Below are 18750 nucleotides of genomic sequence, written 5' to 3'. Positions count from 1 at the left end.
CTGACATTTGGGGCAAGAAAAACTGATGTAATGGCTTCGGCTGCCTGTTTTTATACCCCTGACAACCTGATGTCAGTCCTGGAGCAACAACAACCGACGCAGAAATGCTCCATCTCTGGTATTCGGGCCGACTGAGGGCTACCTACGGGTAGATAATCCAAGTGTGATGACTGCAACAGTGAATACACTTGAATATCTACGTTTATGTTAAGTGTATATAGCTGTACATTCTTCACTCAGAGTTCATTATTGGCAAAAAGTAGCTTTCTAAGAAAGTAAGGCCATATTGGGATGTCTGCTCTCATGAGGGTATTCAAGATTAGAAAAAAAATGTTGGCAGGCTTTGAATGTGTAGCACTTCTTTGCAAGATAATGCATTTTTGTTTTAAGTATATGTTTATAATGATCCTTTATTTATCATCTGTAATTGTTTATAGGTTCCAGATATGACCAGGCTTGGTCTCCTAGCTGCTGCATTCTCAGATGGAAAGGTTGGCGTATATTGTCTCCCACATCCTGAATCCCTGAAAGACTACAAGAGCACACAGGTAAAAGGTAGGCAGATATTACTCCGATTTTAAAATGACACTAGTTAGCAGCTTTGGAGGATTTCTCACAAAGCAGGGAACACTTTAAAGATATGAAAGAGTGATAGATCCCATGAAAAGATGAGAATAACTTTTGTTTATCATTTTGTTTGGGATGTAAATATATTGCGTATTACAATATGAAGCCTTTAAAGATCAAGTTCAAAGGTGTGACTTGCTTGACACAGTGGAGGATATCTGGTTTGCTGCATAGCAAAAACAAAGCAAAAAAAAAAAAAAAAGTTTCTTATAGTGCATACTGCATACAACTCTCACACAGTCCTCTGATGGCATCATCACATATAGCAGCATGAGGATTCTCTGGCCACCTGCAGTTGTAAATAAGCCAACAGTGGGTAGTGATGAGTAGAGTAAAAAAATTAAAAAAATAAACTGCTGAGTGTCTAAGGTGTAAAATGAGCGTACCAACACATGTAATGTTTAAAAAAATAATGCAGTTAATTATTAAGTATTCCTTTTGCCAGAGTGCTCATTCTGGAACCTTTTATTTATATTTGGTTGATGTGCATTGCCGAAAACAACGATCAGAACTTTTCTGTTCCTAAAACACTTTATACCCTTCACAGTGGTGAGCCAGGAATGGCTTGAACATGAACCAGAATGCAGAACTTTTAGCAAAGACTTATTTTTCACGTAAAGTTATTGTTTTATTTGAAAATAAGACTAAAACAGTCACTGCACACCAGTGACTATTCACATAAGGCCAACATGGAATTGGGGGTATGGCACACCTTTAAGCATGATCTTTAATGATTTTCATTGTTACCTGTGAGTGGTAAGAAGTTTAACGATACATTTGGTTTGAAACGGTTAAAAAACTTATGCTTAGCAAAGTGTTTTTATTCGTTGTGGCAATGTGAGGAAGTTTCTAAATATACAGCAGTGTAACTATTAAGAGATGTGTAATGAGCAATTTCACTTTACAAGATGCTTTGCAAAGTTTCTTTCTTGACAAATGAATAATTTCATACTACTTGTGTATGTTTGCTGTATCTTTATCAGATGTACTTATGACAGTGACATTCAAGTATGATGTGTCGAGAAACTCTAGGATCAGCTTTGGATTTTTTTTTCGTAATAACATAGTATAACACAGAACTAGCACAAAGCAACGTAAAAAACACACCAGAAGATTGCTGGAACACTAAAAACGTATAGGAGCAATTCCTGTAGTAAAGTCAATGCATGGACTAGAGTTAACTGGAACTTTAATATATGAATCAAAAAACATTCAATGACATCCTCGTTAAGTGCTTTCATCCACAAAAGGTGGACTTCATCAGAACACAATAATATAATACTGCCTGATATTTAAAATCAATTTGGCTCCAAACACAATACTCCATCACTGATTTGAAGTGACAGATGCTATATAGGTAAAAAATATATTATATTTATGACTTCAGCGTTTTTACATAAAAAATAAAATTATAAATAAATTAATGTCATACATACCATGCACAGTCAAAAAATTAATATTTATATATATAAATATATATATATATATATATATATATATATATATATATATATATATATATGTATATTACAAAATTTCATGAACTTATCAATTAGTTAATACATTTAAAAAAGCATTAGGGTTGATGTATGTGTTAGTGCTTGTATATATAAAAAGACCATTTGAATTTATAAATATTTATAACAAAACCAAAAGATTTTTGTTTGGTGGGGAGCTGATTGTTGCATAAGAAATTGTTATGAATGTATAAAAAATTGTTACATAAATTGTTGTGGGTGTTATTTCCTTCCTACCTACCTAAAATATGATGCAATAAAATGTATCATAACTACCTCAATGTTAAAATATTTTGATATTTATAACACAGCCATAGATATAAATACTAATATACATAAAAAAAATTAAAACACCTATAAAATCATAAATACAATAAATAAATACTATATACAAACTTAGACATATAAAATACTGTATGTAAAAAGTACATGAATTCACTAACTTAATTGCAATAAGGGCTTAATAGAGATATATTCATTAAGTCCAGGCTCTCTGGCTGCATCAGTTAATATTTGCCAATACGTTTCCCTCTTGCCTAAGAGTGCCTTAATATTGCCACCACGGGGTCCACTTAAAACTTGATCAATAATTGCAAATTTAAAAACATAGACTTCCCCACAATGGTTAGTGTGTCTATATAATGCATTATTGACATCCTTAGTTCTAATACAGTATAAGTGGTCATATATTCTTTTTTTGAAATGTCGCTCAGTCTTGCCTATGTAATATGTGGGGGCATGACATACACTTGGCAAGATAAATGACAAACTTGCTATTACAGTTTCCATATCTAAAATATAAATAAGTCTTATTAATATTTTCCAATTTCACCTCTTGTATCTCCAAATATTGGAACAATGATTACATTGTCCACATTTGGTAGTGTGTTTCCTCAATGTTGTAACATTCCTATGTTTTGGTCCGTACTCCAATAACTTCTTCAAATTTGTCCCCATTTTATGTACAAAATTGGGACAATCTCCTAGGATGTTCTTTACTCCTTGGTCTATCATCAAAATGTTTCAATTATGCTTATCTATATTTTTTACATAGTTTGCAAAACGTGAGTATTGTCACACACATACCCTGTTGTAGTGCGTTGACCGCCTACCTGCTTATTGAGCAATGTTAAAATTACAAGTCCCTGTACCCAGTAGGGGAAGATAATTGTTTCCCCATTCTTGGATAACATAACAGGTAACATCATTCAATATAGACACAGGATATCCCCTGCTGGTGAACAGTGACTTGATATAATTAGTCTCATCTATCATAGAATCATAACTTGAGGTCATACGAGCGGCCCTAATACACTGCCCCTTATAAATATTTCTCAGCATATGCCTAGGGTGATTACTGGTATATTGTAAATAACTATTAGAGAAAGTTTCTTTCCTATAAATTTTAGACTGGAAGCCTTGACTAGAGTGATATATGTAAGTGTCCAAATAAGCAATACCTTCGGGGCTAAAATTGTAAGTAAATTTCAAAAAAAAACCTGGAATTATTTAGATACTCAGTAAAAGGCTGAATACTTTCAGTAGAATTATCCCATAATATAAAGATGTCATCCAAAAACCTAGAGTAGGAAACAACATTTTTATAATAACTGCAAGTAAACAACTTAGTAGTTTCCCATTCTAACATAACCAGGTTGGCAAATATGGGCACACAAGATGCCCCCATAGCTACCCCCCTGGTTTGTCTAAAATTCTCTCCTTCATAATGTATATAATTGTAGTCTAACACTAATGTCGTCATGACCATAATTAGACAGTAATATTCCTAAATATACAGCAGTGTAACTATTAAGAGATGTGTAATGATGAGAAACTTCACTTTACAAGATGCTTTGCAAAGTTTCTTTCTTGACAAATTAATAATTTCATACTACTTGTGTATGTTTGCTGTATCTTTATCAGATGTACTTATGACAGTGACATTCAAGTATGATGTGTCGAGAAATTCTAGGACCAACTTTGGAATTTTTTTTCGTAATAACATAATCGGTCTTCATTTTTAGACTGCTTCAACACATCTTTATCATCTTCACTCTAATTGTTTCTCACTCTGTTCAGAACAGTTCCACTTTTCAGTCTTTATATTTTTTGTGATTTTTCAAGTCTGCATAAGTTTACTACTTTGGTGCTACAGATTGTTAAAGAAGAGTTCCACCTAAATGTCAAGTTTTCCTTTTTAGAAAGTGATTTTCCTTTCCTGTAATCCAGCACTAAACACGTCATCCACAGAAAGAGATTGGCAGAGTAATTAGGTTAGGTCACTTATTCCAACTATAGAGCCATTAAGAAAGCCTCCTTTGCCAAATAAAATGATGGTCACAGATTGCCAGCCTCACACCTCAGATGAATAGTGTTGCCTGTAGTCTAAAACAAAGTAAAAGTGCATTTTTTTCCAGTGTTTTGTTGCAGCATTTTGCATTGCATACATTGTTTTGTTATGACAAGTCAGTGAGTTGGGGATGGAAAACTAACATCAAAGACTGTTAATTCTAGCTGCAGTATAAAAACACTGTGAATGTACCACATATCTTCTCAGCCCAAGTTACACCTTTTAATCACAGGGGTCAGATTTCTCATATTTGAACACTAAACTACAGATCTGATGTAGTTAGTCTTTCCATTCATCACTGATGGGTTTGGTTCCAAGCCCTTGGAACCGAGTCGGCCTTTTTACCAAGCTCGCACCAGCCAAAAAACTCTCGAGCTAAGCTTCTTCCCAGAATGCCCTCCTCCCTGTTACCTCAGGTCTTGTTTGACGCGTAGCCGTAAAGCTGTGTTTCAGCCGTGCTCTCAGCTAAGTGGAACTTTGATATTTTGTGTGAAAAACTTTTGATATTTTCTCTTTTAGTGAGTGATTAGTATCTATAGTGTTTTGTTTTTCTTCTGTCAGACCTTGATTTTTCTTCTCTGCTTTACCCGTTGGTAAATTTTTAAGTACTGTTGTTGGTACGGCCTTCTCCCTTTTACCCATGTGGTATTCCTTCAATACCATAGCTGGTATTTTTCCTTTCTTTCCTAGCTTGTTAGTGTTTTTTCAGTAAGGTGTTTCTGTTTTACTTCTACATATCACTGTAATGATATAACTGTGATTTTTTTTTTTTTTTTAACTGTGTTTGACTTATTAGTACAGACTGGTTGAACTGTGTTTGCCTGTGGTGTGTCTCTGTCAAGATGTTGGATAAGACAGGTACTTCAGGGTTCAAGCATTGTGCTTCATGTAATGGGAAGTTACCTAATAGTGATTCTCACAATGATTGTGTGTACTGTTAGGGGGTGCCCCACCTTTCGGTGCAACCTCCTTGTGACATTTGTCAGAGTTTCAGTCAATGCACTCTTAATGAGTGCAAAAATAAACTGATACTTGAAACGGTTACTTAAGTCTCCCTTTTCAGAGGCCATTTCTGCGATGGAGAACTCAGCTGCTCCTACAAAAGACAAAAAGAGGTCCCACTCGGTTCCCTCCTCACCAGGGTGATCACGGTAAGCCTGTGAAATCAAAGGTTCCCAAGTTGTCCTCTGAGCATAAATTTGCCTCTACGGCGCCATCCTTGTCGCCTCCGAGCATCTCGAAACCTACGATACCGGCGCCAGCTTCGGCATCGATCAAGCCTCCAGCACCGACGATAGACCTCACTACGCCTACAACTTCAGCACCCGTGACCACTACGGCTCAGGGCACTTCTTTGATACCTTCGTCAGTTACGATTTTGGAACCTACCACTTCGGCTCTGAGTGCCACTTTAGCACACAGCGTTTTTTTGACCAAGTTGGATTTGACCCCATTAATCCCAGTCTTGAAACTTGAGACTTCAGTGTCGGCAGACCTTGCACCACAGACCTGATACTACCCTTCCATAGATCTGTTCCTGGGCCAAATGTATAGCCCGTTCATGACCGACCTGACTCCCCATCCGGAGTATCTACTTGATCCACCAGGAGCTTGTGATCCACCAGGAGCTTGTCAGAACACGATGTGGTGCATCTTGTGGACCATCTTTTGGCAGCCAGGGGATACCCACACTTTCGAAGACTCTTCCGCCTACAGGAGTTGGGTTGGTTTCTCCACGGACTCCTTCCTACACTCTTCCTTCGACCATTTCGGTTCCGAAGCTTTCTGCTCCCTCGTCCTTCTCAGAACCCATCACCTCAGCGCTTATAGTGGACTTCACTCAGGCTCTGGGTTTGCCCCTTTGGTCTTCAGTTCCTGCGGAACTGGTCCTTCCTCCATCTGGGGATTGGGGGGCAGGCGCTTTGGCTCAGGGCACAGATCTGTGTTCGTCTTTGGTTCCATCCTCGGTGCCGATGGCCATGTCCGCACCGATCCTGCTTGAGGCTCCATCCGTGGGGGCGGGTTTCTTCAGAGCAGGATGTGACCCTGGTCCCGAGGTTTTCTTTCTCAGTTCCGGGCTCCCATCTCGCTTCGGGCAGACCTGCTTTCCACGCGATGGAGAAGGCTCTCACTTTTGGAAGCACTCCTTTGATGTCAGAACCCCAGTTTTTGCCCCCTGAGCCACAGCTGCCACAGACCCCCCCCCCCCGGGGCACTGTGCAGAGAAAAGCCACAGGACACCCCTGCTCAAGGTACCTGCTCTTCCAAGTCCTCCTCAGAGACCCCCACTGAGGAGCCCCCCCGAAAGAGTATGTGCAAAAGGAAGCACATGGACTCACCCAAGGAGTCTGAAGACACTGATTATGATGATGGTGAAAGGTCCCCACGGTCATCTCCTGATGATGCCTCCTTCGGAGACATCCTGGAAATGCTAAAACAGAGAGGTGACTGGAAGCCCTCCAACCCTTTGCCTGAGGAGTCCGTGTTCCTGCAGGCTTTCCACATCCAGCCTCCTACCTTTTGGGTGACCCAACCTGCTGACGAGTTCGTCCCAACTCGTGATCCAGTTCGCTTGGAAGAACCCTGATTCCATTGAGACAATTCCTCGGAGACCTGACAGAATTCTTTCCCCTCCCAAGGAGAACCCGCATTGGCCCATAAGGTTACCAGTCGACGCTATGGTTGTGACAGCGGTGGCCATGAAAAAGGACTTGGCTGAGGAAAGTCCCACTGTCCATCCACCAAACAGAGAGTCCCAGGCGGTGGACAGACTTCGGAAACGTGTTTTTGCAACAGTGCTTTTGCTATATGGTCACTGAACTATTTGGCACATTTTACAAGGCTCCAGATGGACTTGATCTCTGAACTCTGTGGGACACTCGCAGGACAGCTGTTTGACGAGGTCAGGGACAAAGTGGCCTCACAGCTCGCAACCCTAGAATCGATCTCCAACTCATCCATGAGGTTGCTATCACTGCGACCGAAGGGGCGGCTAGAGCAGCGGGTTCAGGCATTGTCATGAGGCGTCATGGGTTGATGAGCATTTGTGACCTTGCGGACCTCTTCAAGTCTTCCTTTTTGAATGCTGTCATCGAAGCATTGTCCCTTTTTGGCTCCAAAGTGAAGGGCACGCTAGCCAGGTGCGAGCAAGATTGCAAGACCCTGTCTGCTGCAGGCCTACGATTTTCCATCCCTCAACGTACCTTCTCCAGGAATCAGAGTAGTGGGAAAATGTGGTACAAAAAAATATCTTGGGGTCCTTTCCGTGCCGCATGTGGTGATGATACCCCCAAGGGCAGAGGGGGTAACAATTCTGGAAGACGCCCCTACAGAGGTAGAGGGGGTCCTCTTAACCAAGTCTCCAGGGACTCCTCCTCTGGACAGCCTTACCAGCACTCCTGAGGAGCAGCCTGATTGCTTACCTCTGAAGCCGTCGGGGGTCATTTTTCTCTGCACCAAGCTGCCTGGCAATCCTTTAACACCAATCTTTGGGTGCAGAGTATAATCACCAGAGGTTACAGCATTCCCCTTTCTTGTCAACCAAAACTTTCAAAAAAGCTTCCTGATGTTTCACCCAGTCAAAGGAAAGAAGCAGCTTCAGAGATAATAAAATAAAGCTGTCTCAAAAGAGTCATCCCAACCAGTCCCACCAGACCAACACAAATCCAGATTCTACTCAAGATTCTTTTTGGTGCCAAAAAAGACAGGGGACTGGAGACCCAGTCTGGATCTCAGCAGCTTAAGCAAGTCTCACCCAAACCAAATTCTGGATGGTCACGGGCGGCTCAGTCCATTATCCTTTTTTTAAGGGAAGGCGATTGGATGTGCTTGATAGATCTCCAGAATGCTTATTACCACATCAAAATGGACAAACACTCCAGGAGTCTACTTCGCTTCTGGGTAGGGCCCAGTCATTATCAATTTCACACCCTGCTGTTCGGTCTCTCTATAGCCCCCAGAGTGTTCCCAAAGTGCATGGCAGTGGTCACAGCTCACTTGAGACTACAATCATTCTGGATGTTTCCATATCTGGATGACTGGCTCCTCACCGCACCCACCGAGCATCGTGTGGTAACAGCACTTTATTATACTCTCTCTGACAAAAATTGTGGGAATAACAATACATTTGGAGAAATCAAACCTTACTCCTACACAACAAATAGAATTTATTGGAGCAGTGTTCCATACCCGGTCCTGTCTAGTGTCATTCCCAAATCACAGACTTCAGCATTTGAGGCTTAAGGTCTGAGTGATACTCTGTCAAGCAAAAGTTTTAGCAAGAGAGGTTCTTCAGGCCCTAAGATCCATGGCAGCTTCAATTCCAGTAGTGCCCCTAGCAAAGCTACACATGCCAATCCTACATTGGCTCCCTTCTTTGTCAGTGGTTCCCGAACTATCAGCCCCTCAGTTACCAGATTCAAATAACCAACTCTTGCAAGCAAGACCTCCTTTGGTGGATGAGGCCAGACACAGAACTTTGGAGTCACCCGTTTGTGTCCTGAGCCCAGGGTCATTGTGACAACGGATGCTTCCCTGATCGGGTGGTGGGCCATTTCCAGGGAAAGACCGTCCAAGGCACATTGTCCACCACAGAAGCCCACCTGCATATCAGCATTTTGAAACTGAGTGCTGTGCTCTTAGTGTTGCAGACTTTTCATTCAGTTCTCCCTTCTGGGACACTTGCAATTCAGTCGGACAACATGTCGGTGGTCTTGGTATATCAACAAGCAAGGAGGAACCAAGTCCTACCCTCTGTGTCGAGAGGCCATGATAATTTGGCAGTGGGCGATAGCTTCCAACTGCTTTCTGATAGCAACACATATCCCGGGGAGCCCTAACGTGATGGCGGACAAACTGAGCAAATATATCCTTCTACCTCGTGAGTGGTCCTTCAATCCCGAGGTAGTGACAGAAATCTTCAGCCACTGGGGCCAGCCTTGCTGCGATTTTTTTTTGCCTCCCCATCGAACAAGTGCCGTAACTATTTTGCCCTGTTTCCCCCAGAGGGGGGAGTCCCTGAGGGATGCTGTAATCCATGATTGGCCCACAGGACTTCTGTACGTTTATCCTCCCATTCCCCTGATTGCACAGTTTGTAAAGAAAACTCTTTGGTTGAGATGCAAGGTGATCCTCATAGCTCTATTCTGGTCTCGACAAGTTTGGTTCCCCTTCTTTCAGCCTCACCTAGTATACCTGCCGTGGATTCGGGACCCCCTTCCAGATCTGATTACTCACCCCCAAGGGTTGAGCCACCCGAATCTGTCCAGTCTCAAGCTGACAACTTGGTTTCTCCACTTCTGTTAGTTGCCAGGCAAGCTAACTTCACCTCACCTGTACGAAACATCATTCTGGCCTCTCCTAAGGTTAACATGCTAGACCCGTATTCGGCTCCAGTGACTGTGGTGCTGCAGTACTTGGCTATGTTTTTTGATAATGGAGCCTCTGTCTCTACCATACGAGTACACCGGGCGGCAATTTCTAATTTCCACTATGGTATAGATGGCACCCCTCTCATCTCTTTACGTCTATACTAAGCCTTTCTGAAGGGAACCTCATATCAGACCTCGTGCCTGGGGAACCATGGAACCTCACCTTAGTCCTTCAGTCTTTGACTCAAAAACCCTTCAAACCTGCAGCGAAGTGTGACCTAAAGTTCTTGTCCTGGAAATCCTTGTTCTTGGTAGCCATCACGTCAGCCAGATGGGTCACTGAGCTGCAGGCATTGTGTATCAAGAGGCCCTATCTTGTCTTCCATAAAGACAGACCATCACTTCGGACGAATCTATCTTTCCTTCCCAAAGTTGTTTCTGATTTTTCCATTAACCAGACCATTGATCTACCAGTGTTCTTTCTGAATTTTTCAAATAAAGGAGAGTATTGCCTACACTCCTTGGATGTACATAGGCAACTGAGATTTTACCTAGACAGGACCAAACCGATCTGTAAGGCTGATCAGCTTTTCATCTTTTTTTCTGGGCCTAGAATGGGAAATGCTGTTTCCAAGGTTAACGTATCAAAATGGCTAAGGGACTGCATAGGTTTAATCTATTTCCTCATAAAATAACTTATGCCAAAAGTTAAACCTCACTCCACTAGATCTATGGCAAGAAACTGTAGCTTTCCATTCCAGGGCTTCCATGGATGACATTTGTGCAGCAGCCACTTGTGCTAAGCCTCATACCTTTATCAATCATTACAAATTGAACTTTGTCTCCAGAGGGAGAGCTGCCTTCGGCTCAATGGTACTTAGGAATGTTCTTCCATAAGGGCTGCCCATGGACCTCAAGGTAGCTTGGAGTTCTGTCCCATCAATAATGAATGGAAAGAAGATTAACAACATCAGATAAAGAAGTTGTGTCTTACCATAATGTTCCATCTGTGTTGTTCATCTTCTTTCATTCATCACTCCCCCCCTTTCCCTTTCTAAAGGCTCCTGGGGGATGCTGAGGGTCCAAGTGGTGTCCTAGGGTATTTGCGCAGAAGTGGCCTCTGCTTTACTTCTCTAGCTCTGGCAAACTCGATCTGAAGTAACAGAGAGAAGGGCATTCTGGGTAGAAGCTTAGCTTGAGTGTTATTGGCTGGCACGAGGTTTGTAAAAAGGCCGACTCAGAACGAACCCATCAGTCATGAATGAAAGAAGATAAACAACACAGATGGAACGTTATGGTAAGACACAACCTTTTTTTTTTTTTTTTTAAACAAAAAAAAATTATTTTTATAGGTTGTTTGTGTAATTTGCAAATTGTATAGATACATATACTAAATTTGTAATGTGGTTATAGCTAAATATTTTATTATACAGCCCTGAATGTTACTAGTTTTAGTAAATCTATTTAGTACTAGCTGTTTTTGCAGTAGCAGTGATGGTGTTTCTTTAAATGTGTAGCAAACCATCAGGAAGGTAGTGCATTTGAATTTAAGCACTGTGTTTAAGGGATGAAGGTTTTTGACTAATGGTATGATGTGAAGGAGTCTTTGTAACTGTGAAAGTGCTTACGTTTGGATTCCATTAAAGGCGTTTTACTTTTATAACTGCTGGCCATCATTTTATTCTGCTCCATTTTATGCTTTTCCATTTGTAACAGTTATCACTAACATCCTGCTCTGCCCTGAGTAAGCTGATAGTTACAAGTGGTGTTTATTTTCTGAACAGCTAATCTTGCCAAGTTACTAAGGATGTTTAGCACGGTTTACTATCAAAATCTCGATCACCCATTGTCAAATGTTCATATTGGCAACTCCTTTACGCGAAAGTCATAATGCCGATTTCTCAAAATAGAAAAAAACACCGAATTTCGACATTTCTGACCGCTCCACACCACAAAACAAGTGCTACCATGGGTCAAAAAGGGGGTGTGATTTTGTGTTTAGGAATATCAGTGTTTGACATTATCAACAGTCACAGTTCGGAGTTCGCATTAGTGGTGTTGATGAGGGGTGATCAACATTTTGATGGCAAGCCATTTAGCACACACAGGAAGTCCTTAATGTGTCTCTCTTTTTTTTTGTTTTTTTTTTTTGTTTTTGTTAAATTGGCTTTGCTGACACAATTACTACAGCAAACCTTTAGATTGCAGATGAGTCATGTGCAGTCAGTTTCTATTTTTTATTTTTTCACTTCTTGGGCAGTCTTGCAGCAGAGGTTGGGCTAATTTACTTTCACAAATTCATGCAGTTTGCAAATGGATACTGAAGAATTTGTTCACAAGACTATCAACTAATGCTTGTTGGCACCCCATAGCTTTAACCCTTTATGATATACTACCAGACCACTTATTTTTTCCCCAGCATGATTATGGAATGACGTGCAAGATGAGACTATCCTTGCTGCTTACGCCCTCCCTCCTTCATCCTTCAAGCAAACACACACTTGCCATTACTGTCTAGAGGCAGCATTGGTACCTTTAGTTGCTGTAAATTTGGAAGGCTGTTGTTTCTTACGCCAGTATCATTTTGCTTATTGAACTTTGACGATGCTTGTTTCCATGACAGTATTAACACTTATAATAATGTTTGAATAATGACGCAAGATACCAAAGAGTCTGAATATAATTGGTGTGGTATGTCTGGTTTCATCATCGCCCGCAACTTATTGCTGTGTTTCAGCCTGTAATGCATTGTGATTGTTATTTTGCAAGTCAGGGGATCAAGACTCCTGACAGCTCAAAAGTGGAGTCAGTAGATGTCCTTCAAGGATGCATCTGCAGTCATCACATATGGGTTGTCCTGCCTCAGGCAGCCCTTCGGTCGGCCGGATTCCAAAGTCTGGGTCTGGCCTTGGCTGATGTCGCACTTTCCCCGACGTCAGAGCGTCTGGGGTATAAAAGCATCAGCCGATGCCATCTTACTCAGTCTTTCTTGCCGTGTGGTGCCCGAAGCAGAAGCAGTTCGCAAGTGCCGGTCGGCCAGCTCCTGTGATTCAGCTACCAAAGACTTCGAAAAAGCTAAGTACCCCGTTGGGGACTCTTTCTTGCCTCAGCCGATGTCAGATAAAGTTAATAATTGTTTAACTTGTGGGAAACAAATACCTCATAAGGATTTCCACTCTTACTGCCTCCCTTGCCTAGGCCCAGACCACGACGTCTCGGCCTGTTCAGCCTGTGCTTCCTTCAACCGACGAACTCTTAGACGTCGGTTGGAGTTTGCAGAGGAATTCTTTGGGGCTAGTTTTGCTTACAAGATGCCGTCGGAGACTCAGACTTCGCATTTAGTTAAAAAACGGAAGGACAAGGACCGACACACGTGGGCTGCGGTTTCGGCTGAAACCATGGTCGGGCCTACCGCGAGTGTCTCGGTCTCGGCTGAAACCGAATCCTTGGTACTTCCTATTACCGAAACCGCACAACCGGCTACCTCGGCCCCGGAGGCCCCGGCCGAGTCGGTTATTGAATTACCTACTGAAACCGGTGTCCAGGAATCTTCAGACACCATTCCTTTAGACAAGTCTACTCCTGCACGTGGTGCAGCCAGACCCCCTGCATCCATGTCCATTAAGGCTTTTTCCAGGGCTAAAGCTGCTAAACTTACTAAAGCTTTGCCTCCCAAGGTTTCCTCTCAGAGACCTTCTACTGGCTCACAGATCCTTAGCTTAGCAGAGGATCTTATCTCATTAATTAGAGGTTCTCAACCCCAGCCGGACAGGGGCTCTCAACCACCTCCGGACAAAAGGCCCAGGGTTGAGCCCTCTGATCCTCACTGCTCAGATGAGTCCACTGATGGCTCTGCTCTGTCAGACCCCCAGGAGGAGGCTTATTCAGCCTACGAGGATTCTGATGCTGAAGAATCTATCCCCTCGGCCTCCCCTCCTGAAGAGTTTTCCTTTGGAGAGACACTACACTCTATGAGAGAACATTTTCAATGGCAGGGTCAGGAATTCTCTGATTCTAGAAAGAGATTAAGGACCTTTTTACATTTACCTCAGCATAGGCCTTTAGCTATACCTCCTGTTTTGAATGTTATTGATGATGTGTACTCTGATGCTAGTACAGCCCCCTGATTCTCTCCCTCCGGCTCCTGCCAAACCTGATAGGTACTACAGGGTCCCGGATTCACATCTACACCTGTACAAGGCCCACTCTGCAGATCCAGAAACTATTTCCCAGGGCCCAAAAGGGGTTGCAGCTGCCACTGCTAAAAATCCTCTACCCTCTGAAAGGGAGCCCAGAGCTTTAGAGAGATGGGATAAGAAAGTGTATACTTCTGGAACTCTTTCCATGAGGGCACTAAATTGTCAATTTCATATGATACAGTACCAAGAGTATTTGTTAGATGAATTGCATAAGAAACTGTCCTCTTCTGAACCCCTTGATCACAAATCCCTTCAGGATCTGGTGCATAACTCCCAGCAGGTTAGTAACCATTTCTTGCAGTGTGGTTACGATGCATTGGAAGCTTCATGTAGGTCAGCTATGACAGGGGCAGTTATAGGTAGACATGCCTGGCTGAAGGAACAATCTTTACCAGACCATGTTAAAGCTAAGCTTTTGGCTGCTCCTATGGAAAAGCAAAAATTATTTGGTTCCACGGCTCAAGAGGTCTTAAAGAAATTTGAAGAAAAGGCAAAATCTGTGCAAACAGTCAAAGACTTTCTGCAAGTCCAACCACCGAGATTCAGCAGAAATTGGCCTACTAAGAATTGGTCCTTTCCGGACTCAGACAGATCTCAGAGAGGCAGGAATAGGCATGCCAGAGGTAGGGGGCAAGCTAGAGGCTCCTACAGAGGCCGTCAGTGGCAGCCTCCCAACCAGAGAGGTAGTGCAGGAACCACAACTGCTACACCAGGACAGACTCAATGACTTTATTTTGACTCCGCCGACCAGGGCTCAATTAGAAGCACCTTTGGGCGGAAAGCTTTCTTTATTCTCAAAAAATTGGCACAGCATTACAAGGGACACATGGACACTGCAAATAATAGACAAAGGATACAGGTTCCATTTCCACACATTGCCAAAAAGAAAAGGAATGCCACACCTGCCACCAAATCAGAGGGCAGAGGCTTTGAAGCAAATTACAAAATTAATACAAATGAAAGCCATAGAAAAGGTACCTCTTTCAGAACAAGGCCAAGGATTTTACTCCAGATTATTCCTTGTTCCACGAAAAGACAATCAATGGAGGCCTATTCTCGACTTGTCCGCACTGAATACTTACCTCATTGTGCCAAAATTCAAAATGCTGACTCTACAGCAACTCCTTCCCATGCTGGGCAAGGGGTCTTGGCTGGTGACTCTAGACCTCAAGGAGGCATACCTGCATGTCCCTATTCGACAAAGTTGCAGAAGACACCTCAGATTTCTTGCAGGGTCAGAGCATTATCAATTCTCAGCATTGCCCTTTGGCTTATCTACTGCGCCCAGAGTATTCAAGAAATGCCTGGCATCAGTAATTGCACACTGCAGACTTCAGGGGATTCAAATCTACCCATATCTGGACGACTGCCTTATACAAGCGGACAACAAGCAAATTTTGTTAAAGGACTTGGACTATGCCATCCACCTACTACAGGCCTTGGGATATACAGTCAACATCCAAAAATCAAGACTTGTTCCTTCCCAAAGAATAACCTTTCTGGGTGCGGATCTAGGCACAAACACCCAAATGGCCTGTCTCACAGAAGAAAAGCAAAAACAACTACCGGATTACTTCAAGAATCTGACAAGACAAACTCAGCTAACTGTAAGGAAAATCCTGCAGGCCCTGGGTTACATGGCATCTTGCATTCTTCTGATTCCGCAAGCAAGGCTGCATATGAGAAAATTACAATGGTACCTAAGGAGTGTATGGACTCAGCACAGTCACAGCTTAGAGACTTTGATCCCACTCATTCCATGCTTTCAAAAGGAATTTCTGTGCTGGGCTCAAGCCTGCCAGTCAAACAGCGGGTTGCCCTTCAGCAAACCAAGAGCCAACCAAACCATCACCACGGACGCTTCAGACCAAGGCTGGGGAGCACACATGGAGGGCAGATGTATCCAAGGGCTATGGTCACAAAGAGAGCTGCGAATGCACATAAACCAAAAGGAAATGTTGACAGTGATGCACGCAATCGAGGCCTTCAAACCTTTCCTTCATCAAGGCCACCTGCTCATACGGACAGACAACAACACAGTTATGTGGTACATAAACAAGCAAGGGGGCACCCATTCCTACCCTCTATGCAGACTGGCAATGAATCTATGGGAACTTTCCTTGAAACTCAATATACAGCTGCAGTCCCAGTTCGTGCCAGGGAAAGACAATATACTGGCAGACAGCTTAAGCAGAACTACCATGGATGCACACGAATGGATGCTACATCCAGACATCATCTTACTCATAACACAATCATGGGGAAGGCCGGAGATAGATCTGTTCGCTTCCCCCCACAATCATCAACTGAAGACATTCTGCTCAAGGACATACCACCCACAAGCATGGAAAGTGGACGCTCTCTCTTTCAGCTGGAAAGCTCTAACAGTCTATGCTTTCCCACCTCTCCCATTAATGACCAAGGTTTTACTGAAGATCAGGGCAGAGCAGCCCAGAGTGATTCTGATAGCTCCAAACTGGCCAAGGCAGCACTGGTACCCACTGTTAAAGACCATGTCACAGACGAAACCGTGGCCTCTCCCCCTATGGCCACTTCTACTGACGCAGCACAACTTCAAGACTCTGCATTCCAACCTGAAAACCTTGCAGCTAACTGCCTGGAGAATACCATGACTCCCCCTCAGGATAACCTATCCCAGAGAGTGAAGGATATTATTATGGAAGCTCGCCGGCCTTCCACAAGGAAGGCATATTCAGCAAAATGGAAAAGATTTTGCACTTGGAACACAACAAAAGGCCTAGATGTGACAGTGATAAACATGGCACATATACTGGAATATTTGGCAGAATTGTTCCACAATGGCCTGTCTTACTCCTCCATTAAGATACATGCCTCAGCAATTTCAGCAGAATACAATGTTAATCCACCTGTCTTCTCACATCCTCTACTAAGACAGTTTCTAAGAGGAATCAAAAACATCAATCCTCCAAGGAAACCACCTTTACCTACTTGGGACCTTAACTTTGTGTTGGAAAAACTAACACTTCCTCCCTTTGAACCAGCAGCATCAGCGGATCTACAGTTTCTGTCTTGGAAAACTGCATTCCTTCTGGCCATAACCTCAGCAAGAAGAGTATCTGAGTTACAAGCTTTAATGGCAGTGCAGCCATTTCTTATCTTTCATCAAGACAGAGTTTCTTTGAGAACCAATCCTACATTTATGCCAAAGGTGGTATCCAGGGTATCCTTGAACCAAGCAATTCACCTGCCTACATTCTTCCCAAAACCACAAAATAAAGGGGAGAAACTTCTGCACACCCTGGACATACACAGACAATTGCGCTACTACTTGGACAGAACTAAAAGTTACAGAAAGACTGACCAGTTGTTTGTAGCATATGCTGCTGGGGCACAAGGAAAAGCAATTTCCAAACAGACAATTTCAAAATGGATAGGAAATTGCATTTGTTTTTGTTACTCCTTTCATGGAAAAACTGTGCCAGCAAACATTAGACCTCATTCCACGAGAGCCACAGCCACCACCACAGCTTTCCTAAGAGGGGTGGCTACCAAGGACATTTTAGAAGCTGCTACATGGAGCTCCGTGCATACATTTGCCAAGCATTACAATTTACCTTTATACTCCAGATCCAGAGCAGGTTTTGCTATGGCAGTCCTGCAGGGTATCTTAACTACACCATCCTTTACTTAGTACCTCCACCCCCAGATTGGCTATGGTATTCTACCCATATGTGATGACTGCAGATGCATCCTTGAAGGACATAGTACAGTTTTGTACCTACCATAAATGTAGATGTCCGATAGGTATGCATCTGCAGTCAGGTTTACCCTCCCTCCTTCCCCTCTGTGGTATTCCTTGGGTGCTTACCCCTCTATTAGCTAGCTGGGGATCTGTTATGGTGTATTTGTTTGTATATATATATATATTTTTGCAAATGTTTGGAATTTTATTGCATTTCTCCAAATTTAGCCTTCCTAGAGGGCACCTGGCATCTGGGGCAAGAAAAACTGAGGAAGATGGCGTCGGCTGATGCTTTTATACCCCAGACGCTCTGACGTCAGGGAAAGTGCGACATCAGCCGAGGCCAGACCCAGACTTTGGAATCCGGCTGACCGAAGGGCTGCCTGAGGCAGGACAACCCATATGTGATGACTGCAGATGCATACCTATCGGACATCTACATTTATGGTAGGTACAAAACTGTACTTTTTGCTTTATGACTTCATAATAAATGTATTTGGCACACTGGCCAACAGCTTAGTTTATCTGGTTTATAGTATTGTTCTTGGTTGTGTGTTTCTAGACTGCAGTAGTTAATGCAGCACATGTTATCATACAGTACACTGGTTTAATTCTGGACAAAATGTTATTTTATTGCAATGAACTTTGAGTTTATTTTGCATGGGTTACAATGCAAATATTGCAGTATCTGTTTAAGTGAGTTATTACTGATGTGTACAAGCAGAATGGAAAGGGAGAGTATTTTTCCCTTAATTTTGTCTGTTATGAAGATCACTGAACCCATATGATGAACTGAGCTTAAACTTTGACCCTAGACAAACCTCTAAACCCCCAGCAAGTAGTCATCACTCCTGAAGCTGCATTAAAAATGCCATAGACCTTGTAACCTCACCTGATATTATATTCTTTTCTGAACTTTCCTGTGGGTTAACTTAATATCCCTTGAAGTTAATGTGTTAAAGAA

The 18750-nt window shown here is 42.7% G+C and overlaps 1 protein-coding gene across 1 annotated transcript in view; it reads left to right on the top strand.

Annotated features, from left to right (window-relative positions):
* GTF3C2 (general transcription factor IIIC subunit 2) overlaps positions 1-18750 on the top strand; it is a 2978836-nt gene that overhangs the window by 1673395 nt on the left and 1286691 nt on the right. Inside the window, exon 10 of the mRNA XM_044075341.1 lies at positions 438-555. Coding sequence (XP_043931276.1) covers positions 438-555 — 118 coding nt within the window. The remainder of the gene's footprint in view (positions 1-437; positions 556-18750) is intronic.

This window comes from Protopterus annectens, chromosome 6.part1, assembly GCF_019279795.1.
Source record: "Protopterus annectens isolate FY-2018-M chromosome 6.part1, PAN1.0, whole genome shotgun sequence".
Classification (NCBI taxonomy): Eukaryota; Metazoa; Chordata; order Ceratodontiformes; family Protopteridae; genus Protopterus; species Protopterus annectens.
Note: the sequence above shows the minus strand (reverse complement) of the source record. Positions and strands in the feature narration are given on the sequence as shown.